General features: G+C 39.0%; 1 protein-coding gene across 6 annotated transcripts; it reads left to right on the top strand.

Annotated features, from left to right (window-relative positions):
* The first annotated feature begins 4,294 nt into the window (after positions 1-4,294).
* On the top strand, positions 4,295-12,287 carry LOC123514939 (protein O-mannose kinase-like). 6 transcript variants are annotated; one of them, XM_045273206.1, is made up of 3 exons: positions 4,295-4,372; positions 10,256-10,386; positions 10,577-12,005. In XM_045273206.1, the coding sequence occupies exons 2-3, from the start codon at positions 10,271-10,273 to the stop codon at positions 11,286-11,288; spliced, it is 828 nt and encodes a 275-aa protein (XP_045129141.1). In that variant the 5' UTR covers positions 4,295-4,372; positions 10,256-10,270; the 3' UTR covers positions 11,289-12,005. The 6 variants fall into 6 exon arrangements, with proteins under 6 accessions (XP_045129141.1, XP_045129143.1, XP_045129142.1 ...); XM_045273208.1 differs by having other exon boundaries at positions 4,295-4,369; XM_045273207.1 differs by having other exon boundaries at positions 4,316-4,408.
* The last annotated feature ends 12,946 nt before the right edge of the window (positions 12,288-25,233 follow it).

Genomic DNA, 25,233 nt, shown 5'->3' on the forward strand with positions numbered 1-25,233 from the left:
CACACACACACACACACACACACAGAAAAATTGGATAAGTGTAGATATGGAGACGGGACCACACGAGCATAAAGCCCAGGCCCTGTAAAACTACAACTAGGTAAATACAACTAGGTAAATACACACACACACAGTGGTTAGAGCGCTGGCTTCACAAGCCAGAGTACCGGGGTTCGATTCCCCGGCCGGGTGGAGATATTTGGGTGTGTCTCCTTTCACGTGTAGCCCCTGTTCACCTAGCAGTGAGTAGATACGGGATGTAAATCGAAGAGTTGTGACCTTGTTGTCCCGGTGTGTGGTGTGTGCCTGGTCTCAGGCCTATCCGAAGATCGGAAACAATGAGCTCTGAGCTCGTTCCGTCGGGTAACGTCTGGCTGTCTCGTCAGAGACTGCAGCAGATCAAACAGTGAATTACACACACACTACACCGCGTAGTGTAGTGGTTAGCACGCTCGACTCACACTCGAGAGGGTCCGAGTTCGAATCCCGGAGGCGGCGAGGCAAATGGGCAAGCCTCTTAATGTTTAGCCCCTGTTCACCTAGCAGTAAATAGGTACGGGATGTAACTCGAGGGGTTGTGGCCTCGCTTTCCCGGTGTGTGTTGTGTGTTATGTGGTCTCAGTCCTACCCGAAGATCGGTCTATGAGCTCTGAGCTCGCTCCGTAATGGGGAAGACTGGCTGGGTGACCAGCAAGCGACCGAGGTGAACAAACAAACAAACAAACACACACACACACACACACACACATAAAAGCAAACAAAGGTTTGCCCCGCATTCACAAAGTTAAGCGTTTTTCACTGGTGACCGAGCAGTGACTGTTTTGCAGAGCAAGAACTTAGTGTGGTGTGAAGGATCTCATCCTTACTTCTTCATCAGGCTCGAAACTCTCTCTGGGAGGATATAGCTAACAGTCACAAATCCAGCCGGTGATTCTAATGATCGAGCTGAATCACACACACACACACAGATGCATACTTACATATCTTCCTTTACTCTTGCTTTATACTGACCACCTGCACATAAGATTTGACTAACACACACACACACACACAAACTGGACTAATTTTTATTTACGATTCATAAATAAAAACATTCTAATAAAAAACTTTTTTCACTAGCAAATAAAAGTAAGACGGACAACAAAAAGGGCCTATATTCATGGCATTTATATTTGCTTAACTCATTGCTATGATCGCTTGATATATGAAAATTTACCTACTAAAGGAAATCCACGCACCTGTAATGCTGACTAGCCTGCATTAATTCGGTCACAGGTGTTCTGTGTGTGTGTGTGTGTGTGTGTGTGTGAAGCAAATAGTGTGACGTATCTATACTTCGTGGCAGCCAAAACATGCAAAAACAGTGGTCATTGGAGTTTTGTTTCCTTTATCTTTTGCACCTTGTGACCTCTTGTGACCTGGCCTGTCGTGCCTTTGTTCCAAAAGACAGGATGTTTGATACTTATGCCATCCATCAGAAACAGGATAATTTTTATTTTTTTTATCCTTCCCCCCTTTCTATCATTCCCTTTGGAGATATAAAGTAATAAAAGATCGCGTAACCACGGCACCACACATGGTGGATAAGATATTAAACGGTTACCATATTTGTGGTGCTGGGGTTATCATCGTGTTGCATTCATTGTATTTGTTGCATGGTCGTCGTATTTGTAGCTGTCCAAAAATTGATAGCACGATAACTGACCGAAAGTCAAACGATTATGGAACGATAACATAACAAATCTATCACATGAAAGAAACACGTTATACCGGGGTGAATCATAATTGGAAATCGAGTCTTGGAAGATAATAACACGATAAAAACGAAAATACGTCGATAAAGGTTTTGTAAGCCTCCACTATGACCATGTACTGGTCAAACGTAGCCCTGGTTCCATGGAACCAAGTACATTTGTAAGGGTAGAATAAGGGTAACACTGTTGCATTACTAAAAATACCATTTTGTACACCCTTTCTGCGCACATTTGTTTTGAGAGTGTGCCTTCCTCCAATTTGTGGCCTGTCTTGTTATTTGAAATGTAATTCGCTGCAATATTTCGTTGGACATGGCGTGGTTGACCAGCAGGTAATATCTGTAAAAATCAGGGTCATGTTCTTGGAGGTGCAGCAGTAGCTAATAATAGTGGCCATACTGTTCCCTCTGCGCAATCCACGACCTAACAAACCACTTACGGCCCTAGCCTACCTTCCTCGCTTGTTCTTTTGTTGTAGGTCATGCCGAGCAGGTGGGTTAAATTAAGTTGAATCTTGAGGTTTTAATCAGCAGACTAATCATTTTCAAGTTCATCCGTGCAGTACTCATTGGTATCCTGCTGTGGAGGCGTGGGATGGGGCATGTGGGCAGGCTTGTCTTGCAGGGAGATGGGGGGAGAGGCAGGGGAAGGGTCATGTTGCATGGGATACGATATTGTGATGTCGATGAATGCTGCTGTAGGACTGTAACGGCTATGCTGTTGTTGGTTGCCACCTGAGATGGGTGACGCGGGCCTTTAACGGCTATGCGTGAGCCCACAATTTATATATAGGAGTGAATTCCGGAAAAAAAAAAATTAATAAATAAAATAAAATAAAACGATCGTGTCGCGCTCGTGTTTGCTGGGCGGCATTCCTGCAGTTCTTTCAGGTGTCGTCCTGTGGTTATCTGTTGTCGTTAAACATTGTATTGTTATCGATGTTCCTTCGAGTAACATCTCATCATTATCGTGTGGATCGTATGGCCATCGTGATAGTGGAATTGTGAAAAATGATTGTTAGCAACACGGTATATCGTTAGATGGTCGTCCTATGCTCGTTGTGATCTTAGCAATATAGTGTGTCAATTTCACAGCTGTCGTGTGACTATCTAGCGGATATCGTGAACCGTGGGATTTGTCGGGTATCATGCAAAAAGCGCAAATCAGGCTCAATCGTGTGGCATTCGCCTCTCATCGTGTTGTGTGGGACGCGGCCTTAAATTAATGCATATCAGTAAAGGCGGTTGCAATGCACGTTCTTCAAAATTATAGTAAACTTTCCTCCCTGATAATTTATTTGAGTAATAAGTACCTTCTCTCTACAAAATATACTGTATGTACAGGGGACAGAGCGGTCAGTGGTCAATACTGGTAGGAATTACGAATAGTAGATTCTGTTTTTAATGAACGTGCACGAAACTACTCGCTTTCCCATAGTAATGATATATATATATATATATATATATATATATATATATATATATATATATATATATATATATATATATATATATATATATATATATATATAATGAACGGGTCAGCATGCGGTGTATCCGTGCACTTAAAGAGATGAATCGAGGCAGGTTCACGAATGCTGTTATGCGTCGTGTGTGAAGGGTCCAAGGAATGAGATGAAATACCATCTGGTACGCTCTGACAATAATACTTTTCTCTTTCAGCTTCACTTAGTAAACGCAAATCTAAACCCCTTCAAACCTGCATTAGTTAAGAATACAATTCTTAACACATTACGTATAAAAGCATGTTAATGTATGTACCTACAGTCGAATAATTCCTACTTGGTGAACTAATTTTATATTTCTAACTAAAGTGAAATTTGTTTTCCTTTTTCATGGCTGCTGTCATTGCCTAGAACTGCCTCTGACGTGCACCATTAGGCCTACATTGCTGCTATTCTTCAAGCAAAGAGAGCCTTCAATCTCTTCAGTTGCATTGAAAAGATGATCTTAAGACTGTTTTCTAGGTAAATAATAAAGCAGCAAATGGAGTATGTTTACAGTGGCAATCCTTTCAGAATGTGTATTGGCATCATCAATTAATACGTAGATCTTCCCTCGGTGCCAAAATACCACAACATATCCGTGAATGATGAAATATATCTGGTAACCCCATACATCTCGTCTCGTCACCCTGCGTGGCGCGGCTTAAATATTAAATAAGTCGCGTTCGATCTTTTATTATGATGCGAAGAGTAAGAGCAAGAAAACGGCAGAATTATTGCTGAATGTTACGATGTCACTGCCTACACATTTTCCCCTGTTCTTGAGACCCATCTTAAGAGTAGAAATCGAAGTTAATAGATATTTATATAATTTCTACCTAGTTCATTTTGAAAATCTGCAACAAACTTGAGAAACTTCTATTTATTAAGAACTTAGTGTTTAAACAGATGGATAAAGCATGTAAGACAATGAATGAAAGCCATAAGGAAGAAGGGGAATAAGTATCTAGATAAAAAAAAAAAAGAAGAAGGAAAAACATACTAAAATATATAAGCAAGAGAAATGAGTGGAAACAGAAAACGTAGCTGTCCGACTCTCCGGTGAATAAACGACGTCAACAGAACAATTGCCAAATTCTACCATGTCAAGGTGGTAGTAATTTTACAAAATCTATTAACTATATTTTAGGTACTACATCGATAAATTACCTTCTCTTGAGACTCACTTTGGTCACGAGTTAGCTACAGGGCAAGGAAGACTGTGTATGGTGTTGACTTAAAGGTGAATGCCGCCAGCTGTTGGCCAACCTGTGGTGATAATGTTACGTGGCAGAGACTAGGGTTACGTATCACTCGGCTACGTGGCATATTCAAGGGAGATTCTTCCTTGAAAAACAAATGGATAAAATATGAACAAATCTGTAACGATAAGGATAGGACAATGACATTTAAGAAATGATCTTCAACTTAATTGAAGTATAATCGGTCAGTTTAGTTTCACCCAATCATGGAGTCTGTGATGTGGCATAAGTTTTTACTGGTGAGAAATGTAATGAAATGATTGATAATATATGTTATTTACATTGTACATTAATATTTTTCGAGTTGATGTTATTGAACAACTTACGCCTACCTCTCATTCCTTTCGATCTTTGGAGACCTGGGGGAAATCATTGTTTTTAGGTGTGGGAGCATTAAACGGAGTATTGTGCATTGCAAAAAAAAGATCAGAAATCAACAAAATTACATAAAAAACCTCGGATAATACTTTGATGGCAGAGGCAACGGCTGAATGCGACATGGTTTGTTATCATAGAGCATTACCAACGCTACGCTTCCGGCTGTATCCGTTAACACCACTTCTCCACCTAAGGGATACTAAATAAAACCTAACCGTTAAACTTAACCTAACCTAGCCTAGCTAACGTAATCTAACCACGCCCTTGGTCAGACGTGTTCTGAGGAAGACGTATCGGCGGTACGCGTCGCATCAACTAGGTAACCTTAGCTAGATTTGGTTAGGTTAGTTTTGGTTATCATATTTTCATTCCACGTCATGTCTGCTGAGTGAAAGAGCTGCGAAAAGGGAGCCAGGAAACAAGGAGAGCTGGGACGACTTTATTAGGACAGTGCACCATACCCAAACATAATAAGCTAGGTTATTACATAGGGTTTATTTAATTACCCTTGCCGGGGTCCCGGCAGGAGCAGCCCTCCTCGACTAGTTCTTAAGGTTAGACTTGTTTAGTATTGGGGGAGTGGGGTGTAACGGATTATGGATACAGTGCTCAATGACGATGTAAACAAAAGCCATGCTCGCCGCCATGCATTCAGGCGTATTTTCTTTTTATTTTTGTGATATTGTTAATTTCCGACCTCTTCTGCAATGTACATCACTCAATTTGATGCTCTCCCACCTAAAAAAAAAAAAAAAAAAAAAAAAAAAAAAATTGTAGGGAATGAGAGGTAGGCATAAGTTGGAGTTGAAAAGTTATAACTCGAAAAATAATCATTTGCAGCAGAAATGTCTTACTTGGGCTTCCTGGCTCCCTGACTCCTTGGGTAAGAGGCAAGAAGCTGCACTCTACTGATGCGCCAGCCCTTATAATACAAGTACTCCATGACTCGAATAACAATACAAATGGGCTGGAGAGTACATCATAAGCAAATAATGAGATAAATTAACCTCATTAATTATAATATTCAAAAAGTAGATTCCCAAGGTGAGATGATAAAACTGATTTGAATGACTTGAGAATGGAATATGTAACAACAGACTCAGGGAGGGAATTCCAAAGACCAATGTTGCGTATTACAAATGAAGGTTTCCTAATGTCTAAGCTGGTGCGTATATGGGCCACCTTGTGTTGATGGCCTCTGGTAGTGTTAAAAGCTGCGTGGAAGAAGAAATCATTAACACTTAAGGAAGATCTTTCCATTTACAATTTGCCACATCTTAATAATGTCATGACACAATAGTCTCCCTTTAACAGAAAATAAATTCAAAGCTTTGAGACAATCATAATAGAGTAAATTCTCGAAGCTATCAACACACTTACTCCATCGACGCTGAACTGACTCAAGCACCTTGACATCTTTGATATAGCCAAGGTTCCACACCACTGAGCTGTACTCTAACATAGAACATATTTCAGAGGTATACAAGGTAGTCATAAATGTGTGATCATGGTTAACAGTGTATTTCAACAGGTTATTTGCCACAGCAAAGGCTTCGCATATATAAAATTGTAGAAATATGTTTGTGGAACTTCAGTGAGGTATCCACTGAAATACCTAAATCCTTAGAAATATCCTTTTCTGGTAACATTTCACATCCCAAATAATAATGAGCCACATCTTCAAGTGCAGACCAATCAATACACTTGTGACAAAAGCGAAGAGCAACACAGTTGGTAGGATTAATTTGTAACCCCCAGGATCTAGCCACTTGATACAGTGTTGATATCCATTTGACAAGTCTCCATACTATCTTTTATTGTTTCTCTGACAATTGTACCTGTGCATATAGTTTTAAGTCTTTGGCAAAGATTGTAGTTGAACAATTAGCACCATTATCAAGAAATCAATAAAAAGCAAAAACAAGAGTAGGCAAAGAACAGACCTGCTTACTTTATGATTAACAATAACTCTGTTGGTTAAGAATTCTCATTTCCAATGCAATATTTTTCCTCTCATCCCTAAGCCATCAATCATTTCACTACATTTCTCATCAGAAAAACATGGGTAAGTAACTTCACAGATTTCATGGTTGGATGAAACCACAAAGTGATCATATGAAATCTTTAGTAAACAAGTTTGAGATTCTATCTGAATTTTGTTAACCGATAATTTGCATTTTTTTTTTTTTTTTTTTTTTTCTTCCTTCGACGCAGTAACAAAATTATTCCCATGTTTAAAGTTACGAACGTTAGTAGTCAAACAACCAGTTGTCAGTGCTTGAACAGCACAGTTAGCAGCAGCTGTATCCCTTGCTATGAAATTTTTGGATGAAGAGAATTTGTAAACTACATTTCTTTATTTCATCCTGATGGCACCACTGCCATCTCCTCTGTCTTTTAAAGCTGAACTCTTCTCTCAAACCTTTGCTCACAACTCCACCTTGGATGATTCTGGGCATGTTCCTCCCTCTCCTCCTCCCTCTGACTATTTCATGTCTACAATTAAAATTTTTCGTAATGATGTTTTCCATGCCCTCGCTGGCCTAAACCCTTGGAAAGCTTATGGTCCTGATGGGGTCCCTCCTATTGTTCTCAAAAACTGTGCTTCGGTGCTTGCCTGACCAAACTATGCCTATCGACTTCTACGTTTCCTACTTGCTGGAAATTTGCCTACATTCAGCCTGTTCCTAAAATGGGTGACCATTCTAATCCCTCAAACTACCATCCTATAGCTTTAATCTCTTGCTTGTCTAAAGTTTTTTTAATCTATCCTGAATAGGAAGATTCTCAAACATCTGTCACTTCACTATCTTCTATCTGATCACCAGTATGGCTCCGTCAAGGTCGCTCTACTGGCTTTTCTTCCTGAGTCTTGGTCATCCTCTTTTAGAGACCGGTGAAACTTTTGCTGTTGCGTTTATCTCAAGTTGCGTTTATCTCAAGTTTTCTTTCCAACCATTCTATTGCTGCCGTGGTAGATGGCCACTGTTCTAAATCTAGTAATAGTGGAGTTCCTCAGGGTTCTGTCCTATCACCCACTCTCTTTCTACTATTCATTAATGACCTTCTTAACCAAACTTCTTGCCCTATCCACTCCTAAGCTGATGATACCACCCGACATCTTTCCATATCCTTTCAGAGACGACCAACCCTTCAGGAAGTCAACAGATCACGCAGACACCACAAAACCCCTGACTTCTGATGTTTATAAGATTTCTGATTGGGGCAGAGAAAATCTAGTAGTTTTCAATGCCTCAAAAACTCAATTCCTCCATCTATCAACTTGACACAACCTTCCAGTCAACTATCCCCTCTTCTTCAATGACACTCAACTGTCTCCCTCTTCCACACTGAATATCCTTGGTCTGTCCTTTACTCATAATCTTACCTGGAAACTTCACATCTCATCTCTTGCTAAAACAGCTTCCATGAAGCTAGGTGTTCTGAGGCATCTCCACCAGTTTTTCTCGCCCCTCCAACTGCTTACTCTGTACAAAGGCCTTATCCGCCCCTGTATGGCATACTCTTCGCATGTTTGGAGGGCTTCCAGTCACACAGTTTTACTAGATAGGGTGGAATCAAAAGATTTTCATCTCATCAACTCCCCTCCTCTGACTAACTGTCTTCAGCCTCTTTCTCACCGCCAAAATGTTGCATCTCTTTCTATCATGTATCGCTATTTTCATGCTAACTGTTCTACTGATCTTGCTACCTGCATGCCTCCCCTCCTTCTGCAGCCTCGCTGCACAAGGCTTTCTTCTTCCTCTCATCCCTATTCTGTCCAACTCTCTAATGCAAGAGTTAACCAGTACTCTCATTCATTCATACCTTTCACTGGTAAACTCTGGAACTCCCTCCCTGCATCTGTATTTCCGACTTCCTACGACTTGTCTTCTTTTAGAGGAGGTATTGAGGCATTTGTTCCCTAATTTTGGTTGACGCTTTTCCTCTTTGCCAGCACTCAAGTGGGTCCTTTTTTTTCTATTTTTCCCTACATATAAAAATTAAACAAAAATTATATATATATATATATATATATATATATATATATATATATATATATATATATATTATTTTTTTCTTTTTCTTTAAAGCTAGTATTACCAGATGCAAACAAAGCAACTATGAAGAGCAGCATAGGCGAAGAACATTTTTAAATTAGACCTGGCATGACACTCTCCCAACTCCATTCCTCTGCACAACCATTACTGTGACTAGTTTATATATATATATATATATATATATATATATATATATATATATATATATATATATATATATATATATATATATAAACAAAATTACCCCAAAATAAGGTCACAATATATCAGGGGTTTTCAACCTGGGGTATACAAGGGATCTGTAATAGTGCATGGGCCTTCCCCATGGATATTTGTAAATATACACAAGGAAATTTTTTTGTGTTTTTTTCCCACTTATCATAAAGAGAAGGGAGCACACAGCTAACATAAATAATACACAAAAAAGTATATGGGGAGAAAAAGTTGAAAACCCCTGCTATAAATATATTAGATAATAATGATGATAATTATCTGTCTATCTATCTATATACATATATACTAGACCATAAGTTGCACTTCTCACTCTGTGAGAGGAAATAAGAATACTGCCACTGTATTCCCCATGTTTTTATAAAAGCGATGAGATATGGGGCTGGGAACGCTTCCTTCTCTGTGTGGTATAGAAACAGGCAGGCAAAGGATAACACTACATGATAATGGTAATAATAATAATAATAATAAGAAGAAGAAGAAGAATAAGAATAATAATAATAAGAAGAAAAACAACTTAGCAAATGAGACATGATTACACCATTTGTTTTCCCAAAGACTCAAGAAATATAATCCCTGACACTTTGATGAGTGTAGCATTACTTTTTTTTCTCTCAGGAGATTTAAAACCAACTTATATACTAGCTTCATAACAAAAGAATAGAAGAAATATTTAACAGTATATTTATATTTCTTGTTTATCTTTTTACAATTGGATTTATTATGAAGTTCTATCATGGAAAATCAATACCACAAACTATGATTTAGTTTGCATGTATTTTATTATTACTATATACTGAATGAATAAACAATTCATTCTTGATAATGTTATAATATAATAATAATAATAATAATAATAATAATAATGATAATAATAATAATAATAATAATAATAATAATAATAATAATCATAATGACAATCATAATGCTAAAGGTGCTCAATTAATTTTGTTATCATTTAGATAGTTCACTAATAAAAAAATGATGTTCTGTTGGAGAAAAGTTACTATAAAATTCTACAAATAGAACAGAGCTTTATAAATAAAGATGATGTTTTTATAACAGGTGAAATGAACTGTGATGGAGTCTCAAGGTTTCCAGCTGGTGAAGAAGAAAAAAGCTGCCAGGCCCAGGAGCAAGCAGGTGATCCAGAATATGGTCTCTTCACCACAACACAACAAGTGTGAATGCCTAGAGTAAGTATAAGAATGTGCACAATATTAGTTTCTCAATGTCTTATAAGTTATTCTTTATGTAGCATTTAGCTACTGGAATTTTAAGTATCAACTGATTTTTGTATTTAGTTTAAACTAAAAAGATGCAAAGAAAGGATTTGAAAATAAACGTCACACATTTTATACAATAACTGAAGTTTTTAAATTTCAGCAAAATACAGCAAGCAAGGCAAATAATTGAAACAAGTGAAGGCCACTCCAATCTTAAGAAGAATTTGGATAGTATAGAAAGAGAACTAAACACTGTGCTTGCTCCTCACCAAAACATTACAGTGTCTGGCATTGTGTGCTATGGCTTGGGACAACTTTCAAATAGTAGAATTGCCAGGTATCAAGGTGCCCTGCTGCTCATTATCAAAGACCACTTCCAGGTGCCTACTGAAGTTTATGACCCAATCTTTTCATCTGTAGATGTTGATGTGTTAGAGACCCTTGATATTAAGGTTTTGAATAGAAATGAAGAGGGAAAAAGGAAAGTAGTGGGGACAACACTGTTCTTCCTGCCACACTGTGGAAAGGAACTATACAATAATTTGCTTTGGACCAATTGGAATCCCTCATTACTATCACATTGTATTATTGTTGGTAACAGCTTCAGTACCATAGTGCAAAATGTTCCTACTAGAATATTGAAAGAACATTATCTATTCATATATCATGCACAGGACATGTTTAAAGAACTACCTCTAACATCATTAGTCAATTATGATGATGTGTTCAATGATGTAAACATTCATATTCCTTGTCATAACATTTTGAACAAGTGCCCTGAATTTTGGTTAGAAAACAAAGAACCAAAGTATGAAAACTGTGATATTGAAATTGTGAGGAAGAAGATGAGTGAGATTAAAGTTCTGAGTTGAAAATAACCATGAAAATTAACATTGTTGTATGTACCTTATATCTTGAACTTTGTTTTATTTTGAGCATGTGTTGGACTGTTTGGTCACATGAGTGTCATAATGGCTCTTTTATTGTTGGCCATATGAATGAGTGTCACTCTTGGCTCACTTGTGATGACATCAGATACTTGGATGTTGGAGAACTGATAGGATTTGGTGCTGTCAAACATGTGTATCAAACATCATGGCAGAATAACACAATTGTAGTGGCTTTCCTCAACAACAAGAATTATTCAGCTGACTTTCTTTTTGGCTTAGAAATAATGAAACAGTTAGGATGGAGCAAATATATAGTGCAACTGATTGGATTTTGTGAGGAAGTCCCAGTATTTCTAAGTGAGTACCATCCTGCAGGCAGTAGTGTTAATGTGGATATTGTATTTGGAGATGACTCTCATAGTCTCAGTCAAAGATTCCAACTGTGTATTGATTATGTAAAGATACTTGCCTTTCTGCATGACAGTTTGCCAGGTCCTCTGATGATGTGTGACTCCAGCACGCTTATCAAGACGCTGGAACAATACCTCCTCACCACCTCTGGAAATCTTGTGCTGAATGATGTGGATTCTCTGGCAAGGGTGATGGAAGGCGGCACTGTATGTGGCCACCAAGAACTAAAAGGTGATTTTGTGGCACCAGAGCAGAAATGGCCATTTGACGGAGATGAATACAGGACTGAAAGGATGCCGCCATACAGTGAAAAAGCAGACATCTGGAAAATACCACCAGTGTGTAATTTTTTCTTGGGCAATAGTGACGGAGCCCGGACACTCCGTTACCACTTACACAGCATACACAGGAGGTGCCGGGAGAAGGAACCGCACAGGAGGCCCACTGCTCACGAGGTGTTGTGGAGTTATGAAGCATTAAGTTGGTCATATTTCAGGAAGAAAGCTGAGGGAAATGAAGAACTTTGAGAAGCTGAAATGTGTCAGTCGTTCAATAAACCAATATCCATATGCCATTGGTATTAATCATTCAAATAAAGTGTACTATTCTTTACAAATACAATTAATGCTAGTTTATCATTGATGACTTCCATATTTCATTAGTTATGATTAGTTAAGCTGTTAGGGAGAGGTTCTCTAACAACTTGCAATGTGAGCAGGTCTCTCTCTCTCTCTCTCTCTCTCTCTCTCTCTCTCTCTCTCTCTCTCTCTCTCTCTCTCTCTCTCTCTCTCTCTCTCTCTCTCTCTCTCTCTCTCTCTCTCTCTCTCTCAGTTTACTCGTTAACCCTGAGTGTATCTCTCGTGTTACAGGATCTGTTTATGTCTAAGTTGTCTGAGTCTGAGTACCATTAAGTGCATTCTGTTCATGTTTTTTGTGATGGATACGTTGATGGCAGTAATAATTGAAGTTGTGGACTGTTCATCCATGACTGTGTGTCCCCAAACCAGTACACCGACACCAGTTTTCCAGAAGGCTCCCTGGTCACCTGTCCTCCACCAGGACAGTGTTGTACAGCATTCTTGAGGCCCTACATATTGTAACAACTTCTCTTAAAGATGTCTTCCTCTTTGAGGACAGTCAGGCAGCCCTATGCAGTCTTCTCTCACTTGCACCCATAGACTATGATATTGTCAATAAGTGTCTTTCTGTCATTGGCAGTATTGAGAAGAGCAGTGCCAGGATCCACTTCACATGGGTACCCTCACAAGATTGCATTCCTTTCAATGAAAAAGCCAATAATCTGGCCTAGCTTGCCCTTCACAATGAGATGGTGGACCCTGACATTGAGTACATTCCTCACTATGTCAGGTTAATGGTATTAAGGTAGATAACAGAGTAGAATCCTTATGGCTGGATGTTAGAGTAAACAAAAGTAAGGTTATTAGAGTAGGAGCTTTTTATAGGCCACCTAACCAGTCAGCAGATGTAGACAACCTTATGGTAGATGAGATAAATAGGGGGTGTACTAGTCAGACAATTATCTTAGGGGATTTTAATCTTAAGTCAGTAAACTGGGAGAGGATGGTAGGAGATGCTAGTGAAAATAAGTTTATGGAAAGTTTTCAGGATAACTATTTAGTGCAGATGGTAGATAAACCTACTAGGGGGAGGAAGGTTTTAGACATAGTACTAACAAATATTGAGCATTGTTTAAAGGAAGTTGAGGTAGGAGAGACTTTAGCAAACAGTGACCATCATATAATTAGATTTATCATTAATTCCAGTAGGGATAATATAGTGAATAAGACTAGAGTCCCAAACTATCAGAAAGGCAATTATGGTAGGTTACGTCAGTTATTAGGAGAGGTAAACTGGGAAGATAGTTTTGGAAATAAAACTGCACAGGAGATGTGGGATATTTTTAAGGTTGTAGTAAAGGGTATAGTGATGCAGTGTATCCCTTACAAAGATATAAGGCAGAGAAACAGGAAGCCATTATGGTGGACTCATGAGATAGGTAGCCAGATCAGAGAGAAGAAGAGGGCATACAGAGAGTTGCAGAAAAGTGGGAAGATGTAGATTTGATTAGGTACAGACAGGTCAGGGATGATTTGAGTAAGGTTATAAAAAAAGTAAAAGGCAGGCAGAGATAAAACTAGCTAGAGCTGGGAGTAAAGATCCCAAAAATTATATAGTTATTACAAGGTCAGTGATAAAAGAAATAAGGATAGGATTGGACCACTCAGAAAAGATGGTGTAGTAGTGGATCAAAATGAAGACATAGTAGAATTATTGAATGAACAATTTTCTTCAGTATTTACTAGGAAAGAATAGGAAATCCTGTTACAAACAGTGCGACGAGTAGTTTAAGAGCTTTAGAAAATATTGATATAAAACCGGGAATTATTAGGAAATTTATTCTTGAACTAGACGATAGGAAAGCTAGTGGTCCTGATGAGCTACATGCCAGAGTACTTAGGGAGGGTGTAGACAGTATTTCTGAAGCACTTAAGTTAATCTTTGAAAGATCACTTAGGTTTGCTGAGATACCTCAGGACTGGAAGTTAGCTAATGTTACTCCAATATTTAAAAAGGTAGGAAGGATGATGCGAATAATTATAGACCGATCAGTTTAACTAGTATAGTATGTAAGATACTAGAGAAAATCATTAAGGGTAGTATTTGGGAGCATTTAAATGAGAATAGATTAATTAGAGATACCCAACATGGCTTTAGATCAGGGAGGTCCTGTCTTACAAATTTGCTCGATATCTTAGAATATATTACCAAGGAGTTAGATGATGGAAATAGCATAGATGTTATATATCTAGATTTTAGCAAGGCGTTTGATAAGGTACCGCATAGGAGGCTAGTGTACAAATTGAGACTACATGGGATAGGGGTAGGTTAGTTGATTGGATTAGTGAATGGCTTTCTGATAGGAAACAGAGAGTAGTATTAAATGGGGCAATGTCTGAGTGGAAGGAAGTGGTTAGTGGGGTACCCCAAGGATCAGTGCTAGGACCTCTTCTTTTCTTGGTGTACATTAACGATTTAGATATAGGAATTAGTAGCAAAGTATCAAAGTTTGCAGATGATACTAAGATAGCATGTGCAGTACAGGGTGAAAAGGACAATTACAGAATACAACGAGACCTGGACAGGCTGATAGCATGGGCAGACAGGTGGCAGATGGAGTTTAATTCTAAAAGTGTCAGGTTATGCATTTAGGTAAAGACAACACAAACTTTAACTATGAGATGGAGGGATGTTGGCTAGAGGCAGTAGAGGAAGGAAAGGATTTAGGAGTAGTGATAGACAGGACTATGAAATTTTCAAAGCAATGTTTAGAAGCAAGAAATAGGGCAAATAGGATCCTGGGTTTTATAAATAGAAATGTTAGTTATAAAAGTAAGGAAGTGGTGCGTAGCTTATATAATTCCTATGTTAGGCCCCATTTAGAGTATTGCATACAGGCCTGGTCACCCCACTATAGGCAGGATATCAACATGTTAGAAGCAGTTCAGAGAAGAGCAACTAGGATGATACCAGCATTAAAGCGCCTGGAGTATAGAGATAGATTAAAGGAATTAAACATGTTTTCATTTGAGAGGAGATGTATAAGAGGGATATGATAGAGTTATTTAAAATGTTCTCAGATACAAACTACATAGATGTGAGATCTTTCTTTACCTTAGAGGAGGAAATAGGACTAGAAATCATGGCAGGAAGATTAGAAAGCAAGGCTGCAGGTTAGATATAAGAAAATATTTCTTTAGTCATAGGGTGGTAGACTTCTGGAATGCATTGCCAGAGACGGTTGTAAATAGCACTAGTTTGACAATGTTTAAAAACAGATTAGATAAGCACTTAAATTTATTAGATTTATGATTATGTATAGCACTGCATGATAGTTTTTATAAGAAATTTACTATAGTTAAACAAGACATGATCCCCATGTATGGGGACCACAAATTGTAGAGGATTTCGCTGCAGGACTTACCCCTGTTAATGGGCCAAATATTTAGAATTAGTATATAATGTATTGTGTACTTGTAAGTGTATCTTTAAGTACTGATGACGAGGTCGCTGTGCGACAGATACAGGATAACCTAGATGGGCCCTGGTGGCCCTTTGTTATCCTATTATTTATGTTATATGTTATGTTATGTTATGTAAAGCATAGCATTAAAGACTTTGTAAATAGTATAATTAGTAATGATCTCATGCAAGGCTGTGCTGATGGCAGTCCTAGGTACCTGAATTATGTGCATGGTACCCAGGACAATGATCACACTTATGGGAGGTATGGCACCTCTCAGGATGTTGTGGCCATTAGGCTCAGGATAAGCTATAAGTATTACTGAGAGGTGAGCCACTCCCCTGAAGGGAGCTGTACACTGTGTGCAGCTCCTGGAGGACACACACTGCATCACTATATTCTAGACTGTCCCTGCATTGCCAAGTTCAGACCCCCAGGCAGTGGTGTAGCTAATGTTTTTGCTGCCTGGGTGGCCCATGGCCTACTATTAACTTGCATCTCTTCCCAGAAGTAATACAATATTACAATGCACATATGCCATATATATATATATATATATATATATATATATATATATATATATATATATATATATATATATATATACAGTATATATATGTATATGTACGTATTCAGACATAATTAACTATTTTTTATTGATTGATAATGGAATTAAATCCTTTAAAAAGAAAATTTAAGAATTACTCATAAATGGTTTTATTTTAATAATTTTAATCAGTTGAAAATTATAATTTTTCTTTCTACAAAGAAATTTTTCTTGCTTTTCTGGTAGCAAAATCATCAATAACATTGTCAAAATCTATTTCACATACAAGTTGTCTCTATAAACAACATGGCAAGATTTCTTAACCTCAGGTTCTTCATAGTAGACCTTAAGTAATTTTTTATTAGTTTTAGTTTAGAAAACTCCTCTCACAAGTAGCAACACTGATAGCAATTGTAAGGAAAATTCACAGCATAACTACTAGATTTGGAACTGATTATATTTATGAATAAATTGCAAAGTCCCAGGAGGCCTTCTTTCCACTTATTTGTTTGACCTTGACTATAGCAACACCAATAAAATGCTGCAGTCTTTTTCTTTCAAGTAGGATTTCATCTATATCAATGTCATCATGATGTATTTGAGTAAGTTGGCACTCATACTGATCATCAATAAGATGTGTAGGAGTAAGGAAAGCATGTTTCCCAGCAATTACATTTATGTCAATTGTACAATGGACCAAAGTGCCACTCGCAAAAAGGGCCGCACCCTCTGCCCAACCCTGTTTTACACCACTGCCCCCAGAGCTTTTTCATCTGCAGCAGCTTATATACTGGTTCCTCTATCCTAACATTCTCAAGGCTATATTTCAGAAATAACCAAAATTTACCCCCAGATGTTAATACAGTGTGTGTGTATTTACCTAGTTGTATTGTACAGGGTTTGAGCAGGGCTCATAGTGTCTTGTCTCCATGTCTCCATTTATCCAATTTTTCCTTAAAGTTATACACATTATGTGTTGTAACAACTTTATTACTCAATGCATTCCACTTCTCTACTGTTCTGTGTGGAAAACTATATTTTCCAATATCTTTCACACACTGCCTCTTCTTGATCTTCTTTACATGACATCTTGATCTTCCATCATCTTCTGTCACCAGCACCAGATCTTCCTTGTTTATCTTTTCAATGCCATTGACTATCTTGTACATAGTTATTAGGTCTCCTCTTTCTCTTCTTTCTTGTAAGGTTGGTAGTCTCATTTCCTTTAGCCGTTCTTCATATGTTAGGTCCTTTAGTTCCGGCACCATCTTTGTAGCAATCTTCTGTATCTGTTCTAATCTTCTTATGTCTTTTTTAGTGTGTGTGTGTGTGTGTGTGTGTGTGTGTGTGTGTGTGTGTGTGTGTGTGTGTGTGTGTGTGTGTGTGTGTGTGTTTACCTAGTTGTATTTACCTTGTTGTATTGTACAGGGTGTTTCCATTTATTAAATTTTTCCTTAAACTTATGCACATTATGTGCTGTAACAACTTCATAATTCAATGCATTCCACTTTTGCACTGTTTTATGTGGAAAACTATCTGTATTTTCCAATATTCTTCACGCACTACCTCATCCTGATATTTACATGTCCTCTTGTCCTTCTATCTTCTGTCACCAGCACCTGGTCTTCCTTGTCTATTTTTTCAATGCTATTGACTATCTTGTACATCATTATTAGATCTCCTAGTTCTCTTCTATCTTGTAAGGTTGGCAGTCCCATTTCCTTATGCTGTTCTTCATATGTTAGATCCTTTAATTCTGGCACCATCTTTATAGCAATCTTCTGTATCCGTTTTAATCTTCTTATATCATTTTTAGAGCTCGGAGACCACACCACAGCTGCATGTTCCAGCTTTGGACGTATCATGCTTGTGATAATTTTTTTCATCATATCTTTTTCCATAAATTGAAATGCTACTTATATTAGTCAACATTTTATATGATAATCCAAATATCTTGCTTATGTGTTTTTCGGGGTTTAGATTTTTTTCCTCTTTAGTCTTTATCATCTGTTCTCCTCCCATCAGATAGTTCCATACCAGTCTTCTCTTGCTCTTTCCTAGTTCCATTATGTGACATTTCTTGGCATTGAAGTCCAATTTCCACTTCTTATTTCACTCATAGATTTTGTTTATATCTTCCTGCAACAACAAACAATCCTCCCATGTTTTGATAACTCTTAGCAGCTTTGCATCATTGGCAAATAAATTAATATAACTGTTTACCCTATTGTGAATGTCGTTTACATAAATCTGAAACATAATGGGGGCTAACATTGACCCTTGTGGCACTCCACTTGTCACTTTACCCCAGTCCTTCAAATAATCCCTTGTCCATTCTAACAAAGCTCATGGCAGTCCTGCTATGATCTCTAGTTTCTAAAGTAGTCTTCCATGAGGGACTTTATTAAAAGTCTTTTTTATGTCCAGGTATACTGTGTCCACCCATCCATCTCTGCTTTCCACTCCTATTACCCAAATTGTCTGTTCGATATGACTTTTTTTTTTCTTCCAGATGTTTAACCCATTTTTCTTTGATATTTATTTCACACAACTTCCCTGTAATACTTATACATGACACTGGTCTGTAATTTAATGGCTAAGTTACCTTTCTTCCTTTAAATATTGGTATAATGTTGGCTCTCTTTCATTCTAGTGGTACTTTCCCTTCATTTAGTGAACTTGTAATTATTTCCCACATTGGATCCAACAGTTGCTCTTTACATTCTTTTACCACCTAGCCTGATACACCATCCTGTCCTATTGCTTTTCTGACATCCAAATTGTCTAATAATCTTCCAATATCCTCTTTGTGCAGTGTGATTTCCTGTAATCCTTGGCAGTACAATGTCCTATTTGGTTCTATAAAATCCTCTTCTACAGTGAACACAGTTTGGAAACTCTCATTCATTATTTTACACATTTCCTTCTCTGTTTAGAATGTCTTCCCTCCTATAATTATTTTTTCTATTGTTTCCTTGTTCTTCATATTACCATTTATAAATTTGTAGAAAAGCTTGTGTTCGTCTTCGCTTTTACGCACCACATCTTTCCCAAAGTTTTTCTTCTTCTCCCCTTACTCTAATACAGGGGTTCTCAATCTGGGTTTTGCGAACCCTCAGGGGTTCACAAGAAGATTTCCAGGGGTACTTAGATAGCTGATTTAATGATACATCCTTTGCAGAATACCTTTGCCTAATGAGTTAAGTGTCAGTCACTAAATTCTGTTCAATGTTAAATTACTGGGGGTTCGGGTAAATGGTCTTATAACTCAGAGGGTTCTTAACGAGAAAAAGGCTGAGAACCTCTGATCTATAGTCTAAAGGCATAAACATTTCCTCCTACATTGTCCAGTCTACACCAATGAAAGATCCAAACACCCCAATTGGCAGCATCCTTACCCAGAAAATGAAGAACACCTCACTGGAAAATTACTTTTTTGAAAAATCTAGTATAGAAGAAAATAAGGAAATAATATATCATTATTGGAAAATAAAAGAACATAAAGTAAAAAGTTAAAATAATAATCAATTACAACTACAGACCCAGACAAAACCCAAACCAAAACACATCAGAAAGTGCCGATATCCAGGCTACACTTCCGCTTATCATCTGAACTGCAATTGAACTAATAGAGCTTAGGAACACAGTAATGAAAACACTTACAGAACCCTTGGACTATTTGTTTCGGCTGTTAATTTTATTTTTTTTTCTCATGAAGAAAACCGAACAAATATTGTTCTACTCATTCCTTGTGAAGAATTAACTTGTGCAGAAGTGAGCTGAAATGTGTGTTAGGGTTCCATGCTGTATTTAAGTCTTTAGAAATGAAAGATCTTGGTACACCAGACAATTATGTTTTGCTCTATATTATGATGTTAGTAGTATAAACTCAAGTAACTATAAAGAAATACCATGGTAGAATAAGAACAGAAAAATACTAGAAGGAATAAAAGCATGGTAAATCAATAGATACAACATAATACAGTGTTTAGAGACGACTACTCTGTAATGTGAGACAATGCTGACCCACTCCTGAATTAAACTAACCTGCAAACACTGAAAATGTGACAGTTTGGGTCCTCTCCTATTGACATTAATCAAAGTATTATGATTTTTTCACAATAGTAATAGCTATATCATACTCAGACGGAACACGGGCCTGATATGTTTGAGATGTGGCATTTTGTTAAAGTACATTTCGCACTATACAGCGACTGTGTAGGACCGAAAAACTATAGCTTCAGGTAGATATACAATAATGTTATCTATCATTTTTCAGTCTTAAAGTAGGGGAAAATTACAAATATTGTTGCATTTCTTTTATAATTCTCCTTGCTTCTCGAAAAGGTGCATGAACTTAGGAAAGGTTGAAGAACACTAAACTATGCCCTGAGAAAAAAAAATACAATAAAAGAGATAAGATAAAAATGACCAATATCTCTATCATTACAGAAGCTAAAAATAATACCAAGATTAATTAAGTAATTCAGAGATACTGAAACGAATGACGATCATGAGAGCTTCCACGATAACAGTGTGTATGATAAGATGTGATTCCAGATTCCTCGATAACACTCCGAGTTTCCAAGATAATAATGCCATTCCAGTTTCCTCAATAGCAATGCGAGTTTCCAAAATAATGATGCCATTCCAGTTTCCACGATAATAATGCGAGTTTCCACGATCAAGATGCAATTCCAGTTTCTACAGTAACGATTCGGGTTTCCACTATGTCGATGCAGTTCCAGTTCTCACGATGCGATTTCACAACACAATATTGAAGTCCACTTGCCTACACAGGTACTGGGACGAACCCTTTCACCCCGTAAGGGTTCACCCCAGAGCCTTGGATGTGAGCAGAGTGACGCTGCCACCTTCCTGCACTGCAATTGAAGTTCACTTGCCTACACTGATACTGGGACGAACCCTTTCACCCCGTCAGGGTCCACCCCACAACCTTAGGTGTGAGGAGAGTGGCGTTGCCACCTCACTGCGACGCAATTGAAGTTCACTTGCCTACATAGGTACTGAGATGAACCCTTTCACCCCGTAAGAGTTCACCCCAGACCCTTGAGTGCGAGGAGAGTGACTCTGCCACCTTACTGCGCCTCACATGGGTAGCCATGAGTAATGACCCGCCACACACCACTCCCCAAACACTGTCAGTGAGTCCTTTTCACCCCCATAAAGGACCACTGGTATTGTCAGTGCCTGGTGTATAACGCACTGCATGCCCTCGTTCATGGCAAGTTGTTCAACACGGTATCATTATAAGCAGAGGTCCCATACACACCACTCACCACCAGACTCTATGCAAGGAGCCCTATTACCCCTTAAAGACCCCTCACAGCATCATCTGGTGGACGGTTGACACGGCAGACTGTTTAAGGCGACCCCTTGCCTAGTGTGAGGCACTGCAAGTTGACCAGTGAGCTTGAAGCCGCAAAGGAAAATGAGTCCACGTTAACAATGGGATTCCACGACAGGTTGCGATTCCAGTGTCCATGGTAAAGATGTGTTTGTTGAGGATAACAATCCGTTTATCGAGGCTAACGATGCGGTGATGGCGATGGCGAAACGATTCAAAGTATTATTATCTATACAGGTACTGGGAAGAAAGAGTACCATCCCCCTTTTTTTTGGTGCCTTTTGGGGGTACCATGCCCTTCGGGGGTAGCATGTCCTTTGGGGATAGCAGGCCCTTTGGGGTACCATGCCCTATGGGGGTAGCATGCCCTTTGGGGGCAGCATGCCCTTTGGGGTGTAGCATGCCCTTCGGGGGTAGCATACCCTTCGGGGGTAGCATGCCCTTTGGGGATAGCATGCCCTTCGGGGTTCCTGGCCCACCATCAGAGTTGCCATATCCCTCCAGTGTACCAGGCTGCTTTTTGAGTGTGCTGTCTTTTCAGAGGTTGCACTATCCCTGTGGGAAACATGGTGTTCTCCACCTGATAGGGGGTTAGGGGGTACCATACCCCTCAAGGGGTACCTTGCCTTCCGTGGGTGCCCCTCAAAGTCTTTCCCTGTCCCTTGAGAGGATGCCATCTCATGTATATATATATATATATATATATATATATATATATATATATATATATATATATATATATATATATATATATATATATATATATATATATATATATATATATATATATATATATATATATATATATATATATATATATATAAGAAGCAGACAAATAGTGTAAAGGTGGTAAGGAAACCTGGGCAGAATTAGGAACACTGTTTATTCTCTAACATTTCGACAGAGTCTTCTTCAGAGAGTAAATTGACACAGATAGCTTAGCTGTAAATATACCTCCGAGGCGGATCACCTCGCTGGACGTCTGGCTGGTGGGCGCGCTGATTGGCTGGTGAGAATGAGTCTGGCTGCTGTGCAGGAGAGGTTTACGAGGCCGTCTCTGTGGTTGGTGGCCTCTCTTGACACAATGTAGGCGGCTTCCACCAGATTCCTCTTCTTGTCCAGCCCTATGTGCACGGCTGTAGCTTGTTCCCAGTTTGGCAAATGGTTGTACTTCTCTGCATGCACCACGAGGGAGTTCGTAGTTCTGTGGTTTCGGAGGTCGTTCTTATGCTCTTTCAGCCTTTTGTCCATTCCCCGCGCCGTCTCACCGTAGTATGTGGCCGTACAACCTGCACATGGGATAGAACAAAGTTGAGTGTGGTTTATTTTATCCCATGTGCAGGTTGTACGGCCACATACTACGGTGAGACGGGAATGGACAAAAGGCTGAAAGAGCATAAGAACAACCTCCGAAACCACAGAACTACGAACTCCCTCGTGGTGCATGCAGAGAGGTACAACCATTTGCCAAACTGGGAACAAGCAACAGCCGTGCACACAGGGCTGGACAAGAAGAAGAGGAAGCTGGTGGAAGCTGCCTACATTGCGTCATGAGAGGCCACCAACCACAGAGACGGCCAGAACCTCTCCGCACAGCAGCCAGACTCATTCTCACCAGCCAATCAACGCGCCCACCAGCCAGACATCCAGTGAGGTGATCCGCCTCGGAGGTATATTTACAGCTAAGCTATCTGTGTCAATTTACTCTCTGAAGAAGACTCTGTCGAAACGTTAGAGAATAAACAGTGTTCCTAATTCTGCCCAGGTTTCCTTACCACACTCACTATATATATATATATATATATATATATATATATATATATATATATATATATATATATATATATATATATATATATGCCTTGACACCTCCCTCAACTTTTTCTACATTAACTTCTGCAACATTCACGGTCTTAGATCTAATTTTCAATCTGTGGAACACCACCTCTCCTCTACTAAACCTCATCTTTTTCCTCACCGAAACACAGCTGTCTGAGGCAACTGACAGTAGCCCTTCTCTGTTCCTCCTACTTTTCTATTCTCATTTTCATTCCAAAGCTGGATGTTGCGTCTATGTACGCAATGACTTAACTTGCTCTCGTGCCCACGCTCTTGAGTCTTCCGAATTTTCCACCATCTGGCTACGACTTAACAGTCACTCTCAAACTAAATTCATCTGTGCTGTTTATCTCTCCCCTAACTCTTCTGACTATAGTAATTTCTTCGACTACTTAACTTCTAAAGTGGAGCACATTCTGTCCCTCTACCCTTTCGCTGAGATTTCCATTCTTGGAGATTTCAATGTTCACCACCAGCTTTGGCTTTCCTCTCCCTTCACTGACCACCCTGGTGAACTAGCCTTCAACTTTGCTATCCTCCATGACCTAGAGCAACTGGTGCAACACCCTACTCGTATTCCTGACCGTCTTGGAGACACGCCCAACATTCTTGATCTCTTCCTCACCTCTAACCCTTCTGCTTATGCTGTCACCCTTTCATCTCCGTTGGGCTCCTCCGATCACAATCTCATTTCTGTATCTTGTCCTATTTTTCCAATCCCTCCGCAGGATCCCCAAAGCGAAGGTGCCTCTGGCGTTTTGCCTCTGCCAGTTGGGGGACCTGAGGAGGTATTATGCTGATTTTCCTGGAATGATTATTGCTTCCGTGTCAGAGACCCATCTCTTTGTGCTGAACGCATAACAGAGGTGTTAGTATCTGGCATGGAGGCGTACATTCCTCATTCTTTTCTCAACCTAAACCTTCTAAACCTTGGTTTAACTCAGCCTGTTCTCGTGCTATACATGATAGAGAGGTTGCCCACAAAAGGTACTTGAGCCTTCCATCTCCTGAATCTCATGCACTTTATATCTCTGCCGGAATCATGCCAAGTCTGTTCTTCAACTTGCCAAACACTCTTTCATAAATAGGAAATGTCAAAATCTTTCAAACTCAAACTCTCCTCGTGACTTCTGGCATCTAGCCAAAAACATCTCAAATAACTTCACTTCTTCATCTTTCCCTCCTTTATTTCATCCTGATGGCACCACTGCCATCTCTTCTGTCTCTAAAGCTGAACTCTTTTCTCAAACCTTTGCTCACAACTCCACCTTGGACGATTCTGGGCTTGTCCTCCTCTCCTCCTCCCTCTGACTATTTCATGTCTACAATCAAAATTCTTCGTAATGATGTTTTCCATGCCCTTGCTGGCCTAAACCCTCGGAAGGCTTATGGACCTGATGGGGTCCCTCCTATTGTTCTCAAAAACTGTGCTTGCACCTTGCCTGGCCAAACTCTTCCAACTTTGTCTATCGACTTCTACCTTTCCTTCCTGCTGGAAGTTCGCCTACATTCAGCCTGTTCCTAAAAGGGTGACCGTTCTAACCCCTCAAACTACCGTCCTATAGCTTTAATCTCTTGCTTGTCTAAAGTTTTTGAATCTATCCTGAATAGGAAGATTCTCAAACATCTGTCACTTCACAATCTTCTGTCTGATCGCCAGTATGGCTTCCGTCAAGGTCGCTCTACTGGTGATCTTCTGGCTTTCCTTACTGAGTCTTGG

Source organism: Portunus trituberculatus, chromosome 38 (genome assembly GCF_017591435.1).
Source record: "Portunus trituberculatus isolate SZX2019 chromosome 38, ASM1759143v1, whole genome shotgun sequence".
NCBI classification, from domain to species: domain Eukaryota; kingdom Metazoa; phylum Arthropoda; class Malacostraca; order Decapoda; family Portunidae; genus Portunus; species Portunus trituberculatus.